Source organism: Atractosteus spatula, chromosome 8 (genome assembly GCF_055471065.1).
Source record: "Atractosteus spatula isolate fAtrSpa1 chromosome 8, fAtrSpa1.hap1, whole genome shotgun sequence".
Taxonomy (NCBI): domain Eukaryota; kingdom Metazoa; phylum Chordata; class Actinopteri; order Semionotiformes; family Lepisosteidae; genus Atractosteus; species Atractosteus spatula.
The window spans coordinates 43,299,612-43,320,884 of record NC_142713.1 but is presented as its reverse complement, the minus strand read 5'-3'; the positions used below and the strand labels follow the sequence as shown (position 1 = coordinate 43,320,884).

Sequence of the window (21,273 nt, the reverse complement as noted above, 5' to 3'; positions counted from 1 at the left end):
CTTTGTAAAGAAAAATGTATAAAAATTACAAAGAAAAGAAATATGTTTTTATTCTAAGCTATTAAGTATGACATTGAAAATATAACAAAATACAGTGGGTACCTAATAGTGTGTTGAGTGTGGTGTATATGTATCATTAGTGTGATGATTGAGTACAAACCTCACTAATGTGATGTAAATTCAAAACTTTTTCATTGATTTAAAAACGTTTAAATTTTAGATTGACTTACCTACGTGCATTCCTTTTGTATGTACATTAACTTTAGGTAATTTTAATGATATCAACATAGTTTTGCGTTCTGTTTAGGTGCCATCTTTATGTCAGTTAAGGGAGTGTGTTGGTTAGCTACACTGGAGAAATTCATGTTCATTTTATATAGACCTTAAGGATGTTACAAATTTTTTACTGCTTTTTTTATTTCAACAAACACCAAAAAAGCTGTGCAGTGAAAGAAAGATGTTTTATACTTGTGCAAGTGAATAGAGGCTGAAGACCAGTACTGAATGTGTTAAAAGAAACAGGAACACTTTGTCTCTCAGAAATTAATTTCTAATATTTACCTTTTAGGGATCTTCTTTTGAGACTTATCTCATATACTTGTTTTATGTGAATATCTATCCATTTAAGGTTGCTTTTAGTCAAAACTATATTCTTCACAGGATTCATTCAGATAAGTTAGTTCCACATTAGATTTTCCACAGTTTCAGTGTTCAGATGTGGCCGACCTGCGTTTGTTATGAAATAGTACAAGCAATATTAGGAGAATAAGGACTGCAGTGTTTTTTGTCCATGTTGTAAAAATGTACAGACTGAGGAGATAAATACCTTACACTCATTGTTTTCCAGGGTTGTCCACTTCAGCTTTTAGGCAATAATCTACATTGGAACCTTCTGCAATCATGGGAGAAAGCACACGGAACATCTGGTTACCTTTGTTGATAGCACTGTTATCAGGAGAGAGACCCAGCTTTAAGATTATGACATTATACCTGATTGGGACAGTGCTGGCCTTTCTGACTGTTCTTCTTGCACTGAAGGAATTTGTCAATTCTCTAATGTACCACAAGGGCAAGAATGAAGGGACAGAAGAGAACAACATCAATAGAAGATCACAAAGGGAATCTGGACTATAACGGACTGTAACCTAAGACAAAATTCTTCCCAGTCTCATGGAATGCTCTGAGTTGAGGTGCAAATTGCATGTGAAAACCAAAAAAGCAAGAGTTCTAATTGCCATGTAGGGGTCACAACAATGAAGTAGATTTATAAAATAAAATGCTCCATAGAAATATTTCAGAACTAATATGGTTTCACATTTGCTGTAACAAAGGTCATACAACATTGAGTCCATCATTCAAGGCAAGATGGGAGTGTTTTTTGGGTATTCGTAAGACAAGGAGGTTATTTTCATTAAAACAAATATAGGAGTCTGTTTGAATCTATAGAGAAGCATATCAATCAATGTTTTTGCTTTTTGTACTGAAATTGGAATTAAATCTCTTTAGTTGTTTTCAAAATCAATATAATACCTTGATGATGTGACTTTTCCTGTTTAATAAACAACTGAGAAGCAATCAACCTACTATGTATGGTACATCATTTATTTAATTTCTCCTTGATTATTTAAGAACTTGTATGTTAGTAGTAACTGTAAGAAGTATGTAAGCAATGGACCCTACAAATCAAATGTTTATGCTGCTTTATGTGCTTTAAGGGCATTATTTTATTGTTATAAAAGTAGAGATATTGTACTCTTAATTTAATTTAGTTCACAGCAGCACTGACTTTCAAGTCATTTGTAGAATAAAAAATACCCAGATTGTATTTTGTGAAGTGTATGTTGAAAAATAAACATTTCAATTAGAAAGACAGTTTTGTTAATTAATTTATTTGAAAATTTATTAGACAAAAATATATTCAATTCCAGTATTTGACAATACAAGAAACAGATACAGTATCTTAATAACCACTGATGAGAGAAACCTGAAAACTATCCAGAATTTTCTTAAAGAAATGACAAGCTAGCTATCATCACTGGACAAGTAAAGCAGATAAAATTTCTGCCATTGGTCTCTGGTGTCAATGCAAATAAATATGTAAGTGTATATACTGTACGATCACCCAGAGAAGGCTCCACATCCGAAATGTGTTTCTTTTCTTCTCTTTTCAGCATCCATAAACATTAGCCATACATGAAAATCGTTTTAAGTCACATCATCCATGCATTTTCTAATTGCTTTATCCTATACAGGGTCACAGGGTAGCCAGAGCCTATGAGGGCAAGCAGCAGGAACAAGGCAAGTTAGATCCTGAACATGACACTGTCACCAGTCTAACACAGGATACATACAGACACAAACATGTGCACACTCACGCCAGGGCAAAATTTCCCAGATGCTAATTAACCTACCAGTATGTCTTTGCACTGTGGAGGAAAGCCATGCAAACTCATAGAGAACATAAAAACTCCCTCAGTGCCACCATGTTGTCCTCATGTCACATCATGAAAATCCATCCATCCATTTCCTAACCACTTCTTCCTATTTGTTGTGAGGGGGGCAGGACCCATTCCTGCAAGCAATGGGCACTAGGCAAGGTACACAATGGGATGGGATGCTAGTCCATTGCAGGGCTATCATGAAAATCATAAACGATAAACACAAATATAATAGATTTAATATCAGGTGATGCTACTTTATTATGAAGAAGGGCCTACTTTCCTTCATCACAATAGAACATGGAGTTACTCATTTTAATCTTATACTGCATACACTGACAAAGTATGCATCGGCTTTGCTCATCCCTTCCACTGCTAAAACAATCCAAGGCCGTGCCTTCGCCATTATAGTTAATGGCAATAATCTTGAACTCACAAGAAATACCCCTAATCAATAACCTGTAGTATTATAGCCTTATAAATGGAGACCTTTATGCAGCAATTCTGAAAAATGCAAAAATAGAAATATTCCTGTCAGCACTTTTATCTCCTGTAATTATCCTTGTCATTCATGACAGTTGATGACCACACATTTTTCAGCTGTTGAAGTGACAAATGTAAAAAAACACTTCAGTGTGCTTTCAAATCAGCCCAACAAAATACAGTACCCATCTATTCTGTTTTAGTGACAATTTAGTATGTGGATGACAATTTCAATTGGTTACAATTCAAGGTCGATTTTAAATAACTGGTGCATAATGGATGTGCATCATTTTACTCAAGTGTCAAGGATCACCTTGATGTGAAGTGCAGGAAATTGATTTGAGGTATTGTGGTGCACAGTGGGTATGTTGAAAAGTGACACTATGTATAGTGGTGCTAGAAAGTTTGTGAACCCTTTGAAATTTTCTGAATTTCTGCATATATTTGCATAAATGTGATCAGTTCTTCATCTAAGTCATAAAAATAGATAATGAGAACCCAATAAAACAAATAACACACAAAAAGATATTATTTTTCATTCATTTATTGATCAATATGAGCCAACATTAAATGTCTTTGTTGGAAAAAGTATGTGAACCTCTTGGATTATCAAGTTCAGTTAATCATCAATTCAGTTAAGAGTCAGGAGTGTCAATCGATGGGATGACAATCAGGTGTGAGTTTGGGTGGGCCTGCCCTATTTAAAAAACATAAACCTGAGTCTCCACTATCAAAGTCTGGTCTTCACCACACAGGTTTGTGAACGCATGCCATGCCTCGATCAAAGGTGATTTCTGAGGACCTGATCTGATAATATTTTAGGTCAAATTTATGCAGAAATTCAGAAAATTCTAAAGTCTTCACAAAATTTCTTACACCACTGTACATGGGAAACAGTATAGTCCTCACCTGTCACTTTTAATAATATTGAAAATGCAGCAAGTACTAATCCTAAAACTAAAAATCTGAATACCTGCTAAGTATTACATATTGTAATAAGGGTTGTCTCTGTATAAATGACTAGTGTTATGTTCTTCAACATAGTAGTTGTGTTAAGAATTATCTTTAATTATCTTAACAGAGTATGTAATATCTAAAAAAGGTGATATAAGTTCAGGGGATAAAAACATTTTGAAGGGTTTATTGAACAGTCCATACAGCATGCATCAGGCTACTCCCCTTCCTCTGTCTTCTCCATCTCCTCGATATTATATTGACAATTCCTAGTGCGACCTCTAGTGGCATAGTATATCTATTGTATGGCATAGCATAAAGAAATGGAAAGATAAAAGGGCAGGGGAGATTAATTCTTTATTAATCCTAATAATTTCACAAAAATATTACAGTTTTGGGTGTTTTGTACTCCAGATTTATGCTGCCACTAAACTTCTTAGATTCAGCTGTGAATAAAAGTAATTGTCTTTTCTAAAAAATATTTACCCTAAAATGCAGTAAACCTGCTGTAATCGAATGTAGCACAATAACAGTTATAAATTACAGCAATAACTTACAACTTGGCAAAGGAACACTGTGGTACGGAAGTAAATTAAGATTGGAGTAGGAAAGCAAACGAATAGAAGGAAAAGAGAGATACGATGCTTAAGAAGAGAGATCAAAACCTTGAACAGACAACTTAAGAGAGCTAAGGCAGAAGAACGGCAGGGAATAGGAGAACTTAAAACAAAATGAGAAGGGCTGAGAAAGGGATCCCCAATAAGGATCGTATACAAATAGTATATAAGAACTGCCCAATGCTGCTTCGAAGGCTGTGGAAACTATTCTAAATGATATAAGGGATGATCATAAGGAATGATCCCATCAAGTTTGAAGAAGGGTTTGCTCCTATGGAGAACTCCTCATCCATTGGACAGTTTAGAACAATCTCACTTCTTAACATGAAGTGGAAGATTTTCTTCTCAGTATTAGCCACAAGGTTGTCAATATACATGATCGAGAACAAGTACATTGACACAGGAAGGGGGAATCCCAGGTTTTTCAGGATGCTTGGAGCACACAGGGTATCCAGGAGGTGAAGTCCAGTAGAGGAGACCTGACAGTTGTTTGACTGGACCTGGCTAATGCTTATGGATCCATCCCACATAATTTGATTTGGGTTGCATTGTTAAGAGTTGAATACTTGATAAGAGTCCGGAATTTCTTTGGGTGGTTAGGACGTTAGGCCTCCGGGATGCCTTGTCTGTAAATTTGTACTGTCAATAGAGAAACTTGTGTGTTGTACAGTATGTTTATGCTGTGTGTAGTAAAGTGTGTGACACTGTCGTTGTTGATAAATTGTTGTTTAAACAAGTGTGCCAAAATTATTACTCTTTTCACCAAAACTGTGTTCCACAAAGAATTTATAACCTCAAACTGTACCAACTACTTGGGTATATTCTTGACAAAGTCTTTACAAGTTGGGGTTTATGATCATTTATTTTACATATTGACTAATCTGCTGTCATTTCCCGCTTGTTCTCAAATTTTTGCAACCCCCCCCACACACACACACACATTTGTAACATATTTTAGAGGATAAACAAAGGCAGGATGGTGTTGTGGAGGTTACTGTTGTTGCCTCACAATTCTTGGGTTATATGGGTTCAGTTCTTGACTTGGGCGCCTCATGTATGAAGTCTGCATCTTCTCCCCATGTTCTGAAGGTTGGCTGTGGGGGCTCTTGTTTCCTCCTACCTTCTAAAGATATTGTAGACAGGTTAATTGGGGTCTATAAACTGTCATTGTGATTGTGCCCTGCAGTGAACTGATATCCTATCCAAAGTGTAGTTCTATATTGAGTCCTAACCAAGAATAAGTGAATTTCTGATAATGTAGGAGGATAAATGAAAACAAGTCTCTGGAACCTCTGTGGAACCAACTCATCCTCAGCTGGCTGCTACTGCACAGGAAGGAATTACTTTGTAATGCTTGCATGCTGACAGTGTTTCATGTTTCATGCAAGATTTAATGTGTATTTTGGCTTTATTTCTCTGAGAGCTATATTGCAATGTTGGCTTAAATCTATTTGATCTGGTTGTTGTGCAACTTTTATGTATCAGTACATATGTTAGATATACCGATGTTACATATTCTTAAGCACCTATGCACTCATCAACCAAAATATTACAGAGAACCACTAATATAGCTCAGTTTACTTCCAGTGCTGATTACAGCTGCAAAACACTGACATTCAGTGCAAGCACTCTAGATGTTCTGAGGTGTCCATGCAGAAATGAGACCACTCAGTATCTGATATCTCTTGTAACACACCTGGGGTTGGTGTGTTGTAGCAAGTGATCTTTGAACAAGTGGATCCCTGGAAAACAGACTCAAACACAGCCGTAAGGTACAAAACAAGTCCTTTTTTTATTTATAGTGCGCAAAAACAAAGCAAACCTCCAAACAAAAGCCTAACACCTCTGTCTTCTAGCATCTGGTCAAGTGACTGAGTGGCAGGACTTTCCCCACAACCTTCTGGGGAAAGCAGTTCAGGGCAGAGTTGTCATCTTACACAAACCTGTCAACCTCACATTCTGCATAAGATCCAGGACATCTTGTGACCACCTATGAATTTCAAGATGGTGTTTCGTATCCAACAGACACTGCCTGTCTAGGCTTGAGGCCATTTTAATTGATACTTATGATACTTCATGCACCTCCTGAGGCATATGCACTATCGTTTTGTTCTGTGAGGTCACTCACAACTTTACTCTTCATGAGTCATGGGACATACAATTTACAGGCTGGCTTTTACCTTTATTTGAACAGGATGTATCACTCCAAGGAAACAGTCCCTTCTCTAAGATTTTGGCAGGGCAGAGAATAAGAGAATAATCTAATAGTGGTAATAATAATTCAATATGGTAACAAATATATAGTTAAATTGAATTGCATTAGACATTTATTATCTGGATAATCTTAAAAAAAGAAAAAAATCCTTCTATGACCTGCTGATCAACCAGCAATGAGTGCATGACATCAAGTTGTACAGTGAATTTTTCAGTTTTCAGTTTGGCAAGTGTTCAGAAATAATTCTCTAATTTTCATAGATTTATTTTTTTCATAACAGAGACAAAGAAACAAGATCTATGCGTTTATAGGCTTCACAGTCCCCAAAGCTGTAAGTAAGGAGTTTAATGAACAGGTTTTAATACAGTATTTAAAAAATAGAAATCTTTAGTGGTAATCCAAGCAAAAAGAGTTTTAAGTGTTAATGTAGTACACATGAGGTTCATTTTGTAATATGTGTATGCAACACTGTAAAATGATGATGATGAAGATCATGATCATGATGACAATGACAAAACATGCTTTTCTTCCAGGGTGTAATTTCATTAGATTGTAACTATTCTCCAAATAAAACATTTTGGATCATTCTACTCTTAGCACAATGATACAAAATATTGAAATTACAGACACTGTCAAACTTGCAAAACTAATTTTATTTTTATATTTGAAACATAGTTCAAACAGAATCATTGATTATTGCCTGAGATACATTTTAATTTTTTTAGAAAGTAAATACAGATGAAAATTATTTGAGCTGAATTTTTATTAATGACTTGCATTTATTTTTAAATCTGTAAAAGCAATTAAAACCTTTCAATCCTCCATGAGATCTTTTTAACAATCTGATTCACATTTCCTTTTTGGAGAAATCAAAATTCTTCTGATTATATTCAAAGAGATTTTCCCCCTTTTTTCCAATATTATCATAAAATTTGAAGACTGTTACATTTTAAAACTAAATTAGCTGTTGTATTTGTAAAAAGTCTGAAATATTGTAATAATTTTAAAGATAGCAATATGAACAAACATGAACAATTCCTATTTGTAATAAATGTAGTACCTCCACCAGTCCATTAAGAAAACAGTTTAAAAACAAAGGGTATCACCTAGATTAATTGACACAGGCATTCCATTCTAGTTATGGTGTGATGCCTCAGTCACACACATGACATGCACAGCTAGTGATGTATGTGTAATTATATGTTTTAGAAATATTACCATTACAGGTCAAAATTACTTTTCTCTTTTCAGATTTTTCTGCTTGACAGCATTGACACTCCTGCTTCATTGTAAAGATATTTTCAGATTGAACCGACCTAAAATAAAAAAACAACATTTTTTTCATTTAACTATAACTTTGATGTCAAAAAATATGATTATATTTTCCATCAATATTTATTATTTATTATCATTAATAAATACCATGCTCTTGACAATATGTTGGTCTTCATTATGTCATTCATATTACCTAATGTATGTAAGTGCTGCTTAACTCTTAATTCACTGTTTATTCATGGTATGTAAATTTTAAGTTACTGAGTTTTTTAAAGGCAAGCATTTGACATTTATTTATTCTAATGTATACCAGCAAGATCAAAGTGATACAGAAAATTACTAATGGCTTAAAAACAAATATTTGAACACAGACATTTGTATCTCTCAAGCAGAAAAAAAGATAATAACTAATATATTTTTATGCCAGCAATAGTAAACTTTAGATTGCATTATTTGCCACCCTAGGTCTGTACTCCTGTGAAGCCAGGTACAAATAAAAAGAAAAGACCTGAACTACTCCAGAACACTTGTGGTAAGAGGACCACATGAATCTGTATAAGACATTTAAAGTGATAGCATTGTTTTGCTTTGCTTAGCAGCACCGTACAACAGATGGTCTACCTAAAAATGATATCTTTTTAAATCCTGGTTTAACCGATCAGAAGAATATCAGTATAGCACTGCTGTACAGAAAGGAAGAGAGCTTTGCCCCAAAACAAAGTACTATAGCATATATATTCAGATTCTCCTCTAGGGGGCAATGTCTACGGCTTTCTCCAAGTATGTATTTTTATTGCAAGCCTCTTACAAACCTTTAGCAATTAACGTTTTGGAACAAGTACTTTAACGTCACAGATAGACTCATTTCCTGGGAGAAATTCTGTTTTCAAAAATACTAAGCACCCAATGATTTACTTAAATTTCCATCAAAGTATATAACTAACTCATAAACACTATGCGATCCCTCATAGGCCTTAAGGAATCTAGTTTCTAGTCTGCATTTAAAGACTAGTTCTAGTCAAAGATGTTTGTAGACCATTTCTGCCACTAAATAAAGCTTTGCGGGTTCTTGACTGAACATAAGCCACTCAGCTACTAAAAAGTATGTGCTCTGCAATTTAATCAATGTATTCAGTAAAAATGAAGAAAAAGGTAAAGAGCTTACCAATGCCGAGATTCACACTGGCCTGCACATACTGTAGTTTCCACCACTTTAACACATTTATCAACTGTTACATTCACAGAGTACGTCTTTGGAGAACATTTTTCCTTGCCTATAACAACAAATTTATAATTATTTATATATAATGTAACATATTTTTCTCTGTGGTATAAAGCATTAGGGTGATGACAAAGTCGTTAGCATTGCTACTTCTCAGCACCTGAGCCCTGGGTTCAATTCTGGACCTGGGTTGCTACTGTATCTATGTGGAGTTTAAAAGTTTGCCTTGTCTTTGTGTGCGTTTCCTCCAGGTGCTCTGGTTTCCTTTCACAGTCCAAAAATATACTGGTACTGTAGGTTAAATAGCTTCTGGTAAAATTAGCCCTGCTGTGAGTGTTTGGGTGTTTATGTCTATGTCTGTCCTGGGATGGACTGGCGTCCCGTCCAGGATGTGCCCATTACATGCCGGGATAGACTCCCTCAACCCTGAATTAGATGAAGCAGTTAGATAATGGACAGATGGATGGTATATAAAATTGAACTTACATGTATAGCAACAGTGGTCATTATCCCAGATTCTTTGTTCCTGTAAATAAATAGATGGAAGTGAGAAAATGTACAGTATTTAAACAATTAAAGATTTTAACTAAAGGATGTCAAAGTGAAATACCTCAGGGCAATTCAGTTCAGGGCACATTTTCTTTTCCAGAATGATGCCAGACTTTTCACAGCTGAAGAAATGGCATGGCTGTGAGGGATCAGTCCAATTATTTCCAACCTATATGTAGGAATTGAAATAACAATTTGTAGCAGTTTTATTTAGAAATACTTGTATTTTTGCAGCTTACAATGACACCTTTATAAAAGTAAGTCTTTGATAACAGGTATGAAATTGAAAACCCAGTAAGTAGCCACAATGTCTGAAAATCTCATATTTTCATCACCAAGCAATTCCCTTTGATTTAATAAATATGATATTTCTCATTTTAATCTAGTAAACACACAATTAATTTGGATTGTACAAAATGGTAAAGAATGGAAGATAACACAAGTAATTAACCCAGAGTTATACTGTGTAAAGTAAATAGCATGCCCCTAAATTTAACTTCATGCTTTTCTGTATCCCGACAACAGGAAGTATGGAGCAGCATTTACCCATGAATAAAACATAATAGAAATATAAAAATGGAATATACCTTATATATCTGTCCTTTGTATTCACAGGTCTTCTCAACTGGGAGAGAATGAAGAAAGATTGCAAGGAAATTGGTACTGAGTTTATTGTCAGTATGTTACTGTACATAGTCTTTATTGCAGGGCCAGTATTGTAATAAACTATTATGTAACTTAAGATCACTTTATTAGCCATATATAATTTCTGGCATTAGGAATTTGTCTTTTTGCATCCCCCAGTTTTCTCTCTATAAGACCCACAGGGAGAGAGAAGCTTGGGGTCAGAGCACAGGGTCAGCCATTTATACAGCGCCTCTAGAGCAGCTGGGGTTAAGGACCTTGCTCAGGGGCCCAACAGAGTAGGATTTCTCTGCTGCAGGATTTGAACTGGCAACCTACCAGCCACCGGTGCAGATCCTTAGCCACAGTGCCACCGCTCCACCCTTAATGACTGTCTTATGAGGTTGATTCAAAAAGCAAAGAAAATTCATAAATAAAACTGACTGAATCCCCCCCACACACACTTCCCATGTTTTACAAGATGTGCACAGCAGTGATTAAAGTTTCTTGATGCCATCTTAATAGACTTTTTGGATTAGACTATAGTTAAGCTGTCCTTTGGACCTTGTGATCACTGACATGTTCTCACCCTTAGAGCCATCTTTTAGAGGCTCAGTGAGCTGAGTATGAAATACAGCAAGACCACAGGTAAAATGAAGAGAAGTTCAAAGGGTCAAGGTGCATGAGTTACACAGTGGCCAATGTTTAGACCTGAATGGTATTTAAATTATTTGAGTTGTAGGAGTTGATGGAATGCAAGTGTTAAAAAACAGGAAGACTATGCAGAGAAGTGATGCAATTCATAATCTGGTCACTCGCGACCTGGTCATACACCTAAATACTCAAAGCATTTCTTTAACTTTCCAGGTGAAACTGAATGGTTGGGTATTAAGTTAAAGCAACACACCTTTGTAAAGACTAGTAAGTGCATGAGGCACAGAAGCCTTATTTGTGCTATGTACAAATAAACTAAAAAATAAAGGGCTTTGTAACTCTCTAATCATCAAACAGTATATTTGCACTTGTCCAATCATCAATAAATGTGTGTAACAATATACTGTATATATGAGTATTTACTGAAATAATGTTAATTTAAACAGCTGTAAGTGAAGAAACACTGCACAGAAGTAGCAATTAATTCAATTACCCTTCATGTTATGAACTACTTACCACAATAATGTGTCTGGCAACAGTCAGTTTTATTAATTATCACCAAGATTTCATTGTCCTTGCAGGTGGTTGTGGATGTAACATTTTTGGGTATGCACTTCACTGACTTTGTGATATTGCTACAGGTACACATATGGCAGTTGGATTCCCAAGTTTCACCAATCTAAAAAGCAAGAATGTGACACAAAAGTATTAAAGTACCTAAAATTTCTGAACAGAAAAAAGATTAAATAACTGGTTGGCTTGGTGACATGGCATTTAACTCTGCTGCCTTGCAGCTCTTAGGTTTGATTTTAGCTTGGGGAACCTTCTGGGTGGAGTTTACATGTTTTCACTGTGTCTGCATGAGTGTTCTCCAGGTGCTCTGGTTTACCTTAAGACATACTGGTTAGGTCAGGTGTTTCTACATATTCCCTGTATTCTTGTGTAAAATTGAATGAATTCAATTTAGTATTAATTGAATATTTAAATATTATCCCATTCATTACAGTAAAATAGGGCAAGTGTGACATGATGCTGAGACCTTTGGAATCAAGAGGATCTTGGGTATAAGCCTATAATGCGGACACTGCTGTTATAAACTTGAGCAAGGTTTTTTATCCTGACTGCTGTAGTCCATCCAGCTGTACAAAGTAACCATCAGTGTGACTGAGCACTAGTAAGACATAATTTACAATACCCTGTACAATTTTGATTCCCAAGTAAGAAAAAGAGATATTACAGCATTGGGATTAGTCTAGAGAAGAGCAACCAGATGCTTAAAGTAAAAGACTTGACTGAAAGACCTGAACAATTGCAGCTTCAAACAGAGAAGACTGCATGAGAACCTGATACATGTATTATAATACACAAAGGCAACTTTGTGAACATCTTCAGTATCAACAGTTGTCACCAGAACTACATGGAAATGCATTTCAATATGAGAACAGGAGCCACGTCTTCACACAGAGGCTTGTGGGAGTATGTAACAAGCTACCCAGCAATGTAGAAGCAAAACCCTGGCTTATTTAAAGAACTGGCCGGATGAGATCCTCATATCAAATAATTACTATTAAGATGGGCCAAATGGCCTCTTCTTGCTTGTTTATGATCTTATGCATAAATAGTCTTCTTCTTATAACAATAGACCAAGCCTTGTACTCCTGGCACACTTAAATAGCAGAAAATACAGAATAATTTCTGACTTTAGTGAGTCTATAGGTTTCCGTAAGACTTTAAGTTGCGCAATACTTAAGAGTTTTGTCTGTAATTTTACAGATATCTCACAAATACCTGTACATATCATTAGCATTATTTATCAAATGCGGTCACTGATTAGATATCCCAGACAATAACCCAAACAGCTAAGATCTTGGTGTAAAGCACTTGGAATACAGCTGAAAAGGGACTCTCTGATAAGCAGCCTATCCTGAGTCTTTAACACAGAGCAGGACATCATAAACAGGGTCCATTCTCAACCTCTTTAATGATAAATTATTCAACATCAGCATCTTTGCTCTTTCCCACCAAGGGAGAACATCTTTAAGAGTATAGATTAGAGGTCACAGTCAATCACCCAAACTATGACCAACCAATGAGCAGCCTGCAGAGTGGAGAAAGACACTATCAAAAAATCATATAAAATAATCTCACCTCCTTGGTCTCTCCCAGAGGTCCTTTGCAAACTACAAAATGGAAATATGATAATATTGTCTCACACAGCACCAAAATGTACAGTTCTCATTTACTTTTAAATGTAAGTATTATCTGTCACTACACATATTGCACTATTCCTAGTCCTTTCTTTTATATTTCAGAAAATAAAAACATAAGCTAATCTACATAATAATATCATTTGTAGCTCTGAATACTGTTTTTTCTGAAAACACATTAGCCATAATTAAATACAGACATAATTTTAAACAGTGTTATTTTACTATGCATTTTTGTAGGTATATATTTAAGTTAAAGAATGTTTTAAACATGAAATCTATTTATTTTTACAATCTGGATAAAAACATCATTATTGTGTTTTGGGGGGCAGAGAAAATAACCACATTTTACATAAGCTAAACCTGACAACACAACAAAGGTTCATTTTAAAATAAGGCTAATATGACCAGGTAGACCTCTGAATTTGAAGACAGTACAGTTATTTAAGAGAGCAAGGCTAGAAAGATAGAATATTTTGTTAAAGGGGAACTTTATCAATTGAGTACTGATATTTTAATATATTCTCAGGAAAACCATTGATTACTTTATTCAGTTTTAGAGTGTATAATTCTATGTAAAACAATAAAACTAAGAATTGTCCTTAAATAGTAATAAAAAAAATTCTTAGGGAAAATTATTTTTTATTGCTTCAAGTCTAATGCAACACTTTTGTAGATCCAATGTCCATATTAGTTATGAGCTGGAGTAGAATATTTATTTAATAAATGTATACATTCAATGGAGGAGTATTTCCATCAATAAATTCTATACTAAACAATATTATTAGTCAACCTCAAAACTGAAATAAAAAAGTAGCATGTCATTCCACTGAGCAAAGACTAGGCGGGGAGCAAGCAACTTATATTACCTGGTGGTGCTGGTGTTCCACATATGGTAGTGTGACTAGTTGATGTTTTTACTAAGAAGAAAAAACATTATTTACTAAGAAAAACAAGAAAAAACATTTATACATTTTAAATATCAATCAAGTATCAATCAAGATAGGCAAAATTATAATAGAGGAAAACAAGTATTATAATAAATATAAAGTTAACGTTATTTTTCAACAGCATTATTATGTTGAATTATGATGGTTAGGAGAATCACATACAGTACAAGACCATACACACTTATGGTTTAGAAATCATTTTTAATTTTTAATATTTAAAAAATAAATAATTAACTGGTATTATATTGATTATGTTCTCATAACACTGACATTTGTGACACTGACATCACCACTGAAAAACAAACTTTCATTTGAGAGAGTGATAGATGCAAAATTATTAAAACCACACACTTTCCACTGTAAAATAATTATTTCCTAATGACTTCATATGTCTTTTCCATACAGCCAAAGATAAAAATTCTTTTTCAGAAGCTCTTGAATTTTTTTTAACAGTAGGGTGCTGTGAAATAGTTATTGGTTCTGATTCATTTGGTTAGGTGGCTCTGATAAGCAATACAACGATTGGATATTATCTGGAATCGTTCAATTAGTTCTCCTCTAAAACTCAACAAACTACAATTTTTCAGGTGAGATTTAATAATCTTTGGGTTCTTTTACTGTTTTAAATCCCCCAGAGTGCATGAGATAACATAGGTTTTCCAGTGTTCTAAGTATCTAGATATCCCAGAAGATCATAAAACACCAGGATTCATGACACCTGAATGAAGAGAATAAATCATCAGAGAGCATGTCTGAAAGACACATACTGTAAGTCTGAAAACTGTCATTGTGAAAATGATTCAAGTGGAGCACCAATTTCAGGCTCCGATTAATTTTGTCTGGATAGCATTCCTACTTAGATCAGTATTAATTCCGAATTACTTGCACACTATGACAACCACCTAGAATAACAGATGTTGCACTAAGACCTTGAAAAGTCATATTTGAAGATACAATTTCTCCTCTTTATTAACGTAATGAAAAAATCTTTGTAACACTTAATAGCCATCCATTTTCAAAGCACGTTATCCTGTACCCAACACCGAACACCCAAATTCATTTCTTGAATTCCTGTAACGTGTATCATGCTTTACACGCTATCACTGAAGTTTCAGCGCCATGGCGAATGAGAAGCCAAGGTCCAAGTGCAGGTTTTCAGAGGAGCTTTGGGAGTTTTTGGAATTACACAATAGGAATGAGGCTATTATGAGGGATGGAGCCATTATTGATGCAGGGTGACAAGAAAAGGGAGAGGAGCTGAACTGATAATGAGTAGGAAAAAAAAGCTGGCTTAACTGCAGCGGAGAGGCATGCTAAAAATAGAGCTGTCCAAATTATGCCTGGACAGCATTGGAACCAATCCCAGCCTGGGCATCACAACTTGTAGTTAAAAAAGAATATTCTACTTAAGTATTATTTTGAATTTAAATTATAGAATGACAGGTCTCAGCACAAGTGAAGTTGGACTACTTTACATTAGATAATATAGATTCCTTGTATGTTGTTTGACTTATTAGTTTCACCCAGAAAAGACATACAATGTAAAGAAGATAAGCTTACCTTGAGGTTCAGTAGTGAAGCCTAAATAATAGTAAATAGTATTTCAAATTATTGCACTGTACCTGTATGAAACTCATTTTATCCTTGATTATCTCCTTTTATAAGAACAATCAACGTTTGTTAATGAACATTTTAGTTGTGAAGGATGACATTATTAGGTAAATAAAAATTTTAAAATTGGCTTGCTTTAGACTACAGTTTGCAAAGAAACTAAAGGTGGGATTGTAAGGTAAGATCATATGTATTTTAAGGATATTGTTTAAAAGCAACCATAAAGAAAGAATCATTCATTTTTAATTTATTATTTTTTATGCTTCTGGTTTAAACATGCCTTTCTGGCAAGAAGGTTAGTCTCTGTATTCCTAACATAATTGGTTCTGATTTGGGCTATGTCTTTAATCCAAGAGGTGAAACACAGTTGATCAAACCCTCCTTGTGGGTAGGGGTGATACACAATCTTTAGCTGGAAACACAGCAGACTTCCCAGGTGCCTGTAGGATGTGCTACAGGACAATCGAGAAGAGCTGCACCACTCCCAGTGATGCTATGGCTCTCTTTTTGAAGACCATTAGTCTTCTTCGGTGCTGTTCAACTATGAGGGCAGCTTTAATTAACACAGTTAATTAAACTTTGCTGACTACACATTGGGATAATAACTCATACTTTTTATTATTTACTTTATCTTGCATCCATATGCCTAATGTTTAAGAACGCTTCTTCAGATATGTAAGACTGAATGATCATGACCCCAGGCTAGTCCCATGCATATACAAAATTAGCTAAAATAAAACAAACATATAATACAAAAATGTAAATGTATATACAGTAGTAATATAAAAAAATAAAGTCAGTGTTTTCATATGACTAGAAAAAATAACTTTAAACCACAGTGTTTTCTGTTCACAATGTGCAACACTAAATTTGATTTTTTTTGTTTATGCAATGTAATGGCAATTTCAATGTTTAACAGAAATATGCCAATGGAAATCTGAATGGATCTGGAAGACTGATTCATGCTGCATCAAAGTTTTTCATACAGTTGCAAGAATGAGTAAATAAATACCCTTACATACCTGTAGATTTTGTGGTACCTGTATTAAAAAAATAATAATACAATTTTTTTCTTGTTTAAGAATGATTTATTTATCATTTAACAATTTATTGTTGGGGAACTGCCAATTTCTCAAATATCCACCCAGTTTGGAGTTGCAAACCTCCTTTGATAACCTTTTTTTAACCTTTGATTCCCAAGCACTATTCCAATTGAGAAAGAAAATTTAACACTTAAATTTCATTAAAATGGTGCATATAAGCAATGCATTGTTTCCCACTGATAAGAAACTGAATATATACTGTAAATATTAAATATACAAGTTTTTAAATTTCTTCAGAATGATCTTATTATATGATTTCATTATGTGATTACATCACGTCATTTTGATATGAAGGATAAAAGATCCAGTTAATCAACTTATTTCTCTTAATTTATTATGAAAAATACAAACAAAATTAATTCTAACAGGAAGTACAATACTTAAAGTAACCTTTCACATTTGTGGACAATTTAAAACTGAATAGAATGATTAAATCAAATAAAGAATGTTAATTTATTCTTATTTGTGGCTGCTAAGAAAATAAATTCTATCTCAAAGTATGCTTTATTTAAATATTACAAGATTTAGCATCTCTAATTTTTTGTCAGAGTATTTAAAAATTATTAATTTAAAATGGTTTAAGGGTAAAATAATATGTATTAAATACAATTACCTGTAATAACTGAAAATGTTGTATTTCCTATAGAAAGAAGGGAAAAAAGTTAAATACAAGTATAAAGGTTTACAGGTTTACAGCAAATGTAGCATCTAAAGGCATACATGTATATTTTGATAAATCCTCATAAAATATCCTTGAGAAAATCCAATGTCCAAATTGATTATAAGAAGCATTCGCATATGTATTTATTCATTGTGTAAATATAAGAGGAGTACTTCCATCAAGTGATTCTAAACAAAATTAAGGTAATAGACTCACTTCAGAAATGATTTTAAAAATAAAATGACATGATATTTTAAAGAGCAATCACAAGGCACAGGACAAAAATTTGAAATTACCTGTAGTTCCAGTTGTGGTAGTGCCAGGACCCGTTGGTGTTGGAGATGTAGAAGATGTCAGAGGTGACACTGTTGTTGTGGAAGCTGTTGTTGATTTCGGAGAAACAGTTGGTGTCGTTGTTTCTGTTATGATTGTAGTTGTTTGTAAAGAAATAACAAAGAAATGCATTTTAAATCATTCATTGGATGAATAGCAAACTATCAATCAAGACTCACCCAACAATAATGGTTGAAAACACGTTCCACAACAAAAAGTAAGTTTTCTCCTTGCAGTAAAGACATAAAACCTCCAATGATGAAAAATATTTTTTGGGGGAGATCAACAGTGAAGATAAAGTACTCTGCTAGAAATAATAACATACAGCAAAAGACCATACACACTTTTGCCTTGGAACGCAACTTGTTTTCTCATTGTGTATTCAGCTTTCATTTTGATTTACAATAGCACTAAATATTTAGGTGGTAATCTGTACTATTTTCAATTATCACTTTCTCAAAGCATTTCCGTTGGTGACACTCAACAAATAAAGAAATTACCAAAACAGACTTCCACTGCCATATCAGCACTGAAGGCCATGTTATGTTTCAACAGTGTAATTTGTAGTAAAATAGTACATTGTTCATCTTCCTACTGTAGAAATGCTTTTCTGCTGAATTCACATCTTGCCTTCAGAGAAACAGATATTATTTCTTCTTTTTTTAAAACCCACTGAACGTGTAGATTATTGAAGTCCAGGACAGTGTTGTTCTTTAAGAGAGTGGGGCTAGTAAACCAGAATATTGGTAATTTGAGGAAATTATAAATTGAGCATTGATTTTGTCATTCGTCGTTAGGAAAACCGTTGATTACCTGTAGTTTGTGGCGTTCCAGTTGTGGTAGTCACAGGAGTCGTTGGTGTTGGAGGTGCAGAAGTTGTGGGAGGTGACACTGTTGTTGTGGAAGCTGTTGTTGATTTTGGAGAAACAGTTGGTGTCGTTGTTTCTGTTTTGACTGTAGTTGTTTGTAAAGAAATGACAAAGAAATGCATTTTAAATCATTAGTTGGATGAAAAGCAAAATATCAATCAAGACTCAACCAACAATAATGGTTGAAAACACGTTTCACAACAAAAAGTAAGTTTTCTCCTTGCAGTAAAGACATGAAACCCCCAATGATGAAAAAGATTTTTTGGGGGAGATCAACAGTGAAGATAAAGTACTCTGCTAGAAATAATAAAATACAGCAAAAGACCATACACACTTTTGCCTTGGAACGCAACTTGTTTTCTCATTGTGTATTCAGCTTTCATTTTGATTTACAATGCACTAAATATCTAAGTGGTAATCTGTGCTATTTTCAATTATCACTTTCTCAAAGCATTTCCGTTGGTGACACTCAACAAATAAAGAAATTACCAAAACAAACTTCCACTGCCGTATCAGCACTGAAGGCCATGTTATGTTTCAACAGTGTAATTTGTAGTAAAATAGTACATTGTTCATCTTCCTACTGTAGAAATGCTTTTCTGCTGAATTCACATCTTGTTTTCATAAAAAAAGATATTATTTCTTTTTTTTTTAAAACCCACTGAACGTGTAGATTATTGAAGTCCAGGACAGTGTTGTTCTTTAAGAGAGTGAGGCTAGTAAACCAGAAGATTGGTAATTTGAGGAAATTATAAATTGAGTATTGATTTTGTCATTCGTCGTTAGGAAAACCGTTGATTACCTGTAGTTTGTGGCGTTCCAGTTGTGGTAGTCACAGGAATCGTTGGTGTTGGAGGTGCAGAAGTTGTGGGAGGTGACACTGTTGTTGTGGAAGCTGTTGTTGATTTTGGAGAAACAGTTGGTGTCGTTGTTTCTGTTATGATTGTAGTTGTTTGTAAAGAAGTAACAAAGAAATGCATTTTAAATCATTCATTGGATGAAAAGCAAAATATCAATCAAGACTCAACAAACAATAATGGTTGAAAACATGTTTCACAACAAAAAGTAAGTTTTCTCCTTGCAGTAAAGACATGAAACCCCCAATGATGAAAAAGATTTTTGGGGGGAGATCAACCGTGAAGATAAAGTACTCTGCTAGAAATAATAACATACAGCAAAAGACCATACACACTTTTGCCTTGGAACTCATCTTGTTTTCTCATTGTGTATTCAGCTTTCATTTTGATTTACAATGCACTAAATATCTAAGTGCTAATCTGTGCTATTTTCAATTATCACTTTCTCAAAGCATTTCCGTTGGTGACACTCAACAAATAAAGAAATTACCAAAACAAACTTCCACTACCGTATCAGCACTGAAGGCCATGTTATGTTTCAACAGTGTAATTTGTAGTAAAATAGTATATTGTTCATCTTTCTACTGTAGAAATGCTTTTCTGCTGAATTCACATCTTGTTTTCATAGAAACAGATATTATTTCTTCTTTTTTTAAAACCCACTGAACGTGTAGATTATTGAAGTCCAGGACAGTGTTGTTCTTTAAGAGAGTGAGGCTAGTAAACCAGAAGATTGGTAATTTGAGGAAAGTATAAATGGAGTATTGATTTTGTCATTCGTCGTTAGGAAAACCGTTGATTACCTGTAGTTTGTGGCGTTCCAGTTGTGGTAGTCACAGGAGTCGTTGGTGTTGGAGGTGCAGAAGTTGTGGGAGGTGACACTGTTGTTGTGGAAGCTGTTGTTGATTTTGGAGAAACAGTTGGTGTCGTTGTTTCTGTTTTGATTGTAGTTGTTTGTAAAGAAATGACAAAGAAATGCATTTTAAATCATTAGTTGGATGAAAAGCAAAATATCAATCAAGACTCAACCAACAATAATGGTTGAAAACACGTTTCACAACAAAAAGTAAGTTTTCTCCTTGCAGTAAAGACATGAAACCCCCAATGATGAAAAAGATTTTTTGGGGGAGATCAACCGTGAAGATAAAGTACTCTGCTAGAAATAATAACATACAGCAAAAGACCATACACACTTTTGCCTTGGAACTCATCTTGTTTTCTCATTGTGTATTCAGCTTTCATTTTGATTTACAATGCACTAAATATCTAAGTGCTAATCTGTGCTATTTTCAATTATCACTTTCTCAAAGCATTTCCGTTGGTGACACTAAACAAATAAAGAAATTACCAAAACAAACTTCCACTGCCATATCAGCACTGAAGGCCATGTTATGTTTCAACAGTGTAATTTGTAGTAAAATAGTACATTGTTCATCTTCCTACTGTAGAAATGCTTTTCTGCTGAATTCACATCTTGCCTTCAGAGAAACAGATATTATTTCTTCTTTTTTTAAAACCCACTGAACGTGTAGATTATTGAAGTCCAGGACAGTGTTGTTCTTTAAGAGAGTGGGGCTAGTAAACCAGAATATTGGTAATTTGAGGAAATTATAAATTGAGCATTGATTTTGTCATTCGTCGTTAGGAAAAC

General features: G+C 34.4%; 1 protein-coding gene across 1 annotated transcript; it reads right to left on the bottom strand.

Annotated features, from left to right (window-relative positions):
* Positions 1-7,339: 7,339 nt before the first annotated feature.
* On the bottom strand, positions 7,340-17,976 carry LOC148829643 (apomucin-like). The gene is made up of 12 exons (XM_088923430.1): positions 17,860-17,976; positions 17,516-17,542; positions 16,822-16,839; positions 15,749-15,769; positions 14,108-14,158; positions 13,180-13,211; positions 11,548-11,710; positions 10,341-10,378; positions 9,815-9,922; positions 9,691-9,730; positions 9,148-9,256; positions 7,340-8,023 (listed from the first exon to the last, which is right to left on the bottom strand). The coding sequence occupies exons 7-12, from the start codon at positions 11,678-11,680 to the stop codon at positions 7,861-7,863; spliced, it is 591 nt and encodes a 196-aa protein (XP_088779556.1). The 5' UTR covers positions 11,681-11,710; positions 13,180-13,211; positions 14,108-14,158; positions 15,749-15,769; positions 16,822-16,839; positions 17,516-17,542; positions 17,860-17,976; the 3' UTR covers positions 7,340-7,860.
* Positions 17,977-21,273: the final 3,297 nt, after the last annotated feature.

What these genes read in the sequence shown, in the direction of transcription:
- LOC148829643 (XM_088923430.1), bottom strand. Translation starts at nt 11,680, where the DNA reads ATGTGTACCTGTAGCAATATCACAAAGTCAGTGAAGTGCATACCCAAA. An exon ending in CTGAACTGAATTGCCCTGAG is followed by an intron (nt 9,731 to 9,814) that starts GTATTTCACTTT and finishes ATTTATTTACAG; the next exon opens with GAACAAAGAATCTGGGATAA. An exon ending in TGACCACTGTTGCTATACAT is followed by an intron (nt 9,257 to 9,690) that starts GTAAGTTCAATT and finishes TTGTTGTTATAG; the next exon opens with GCAAGGAAAAATGTTCTCCA.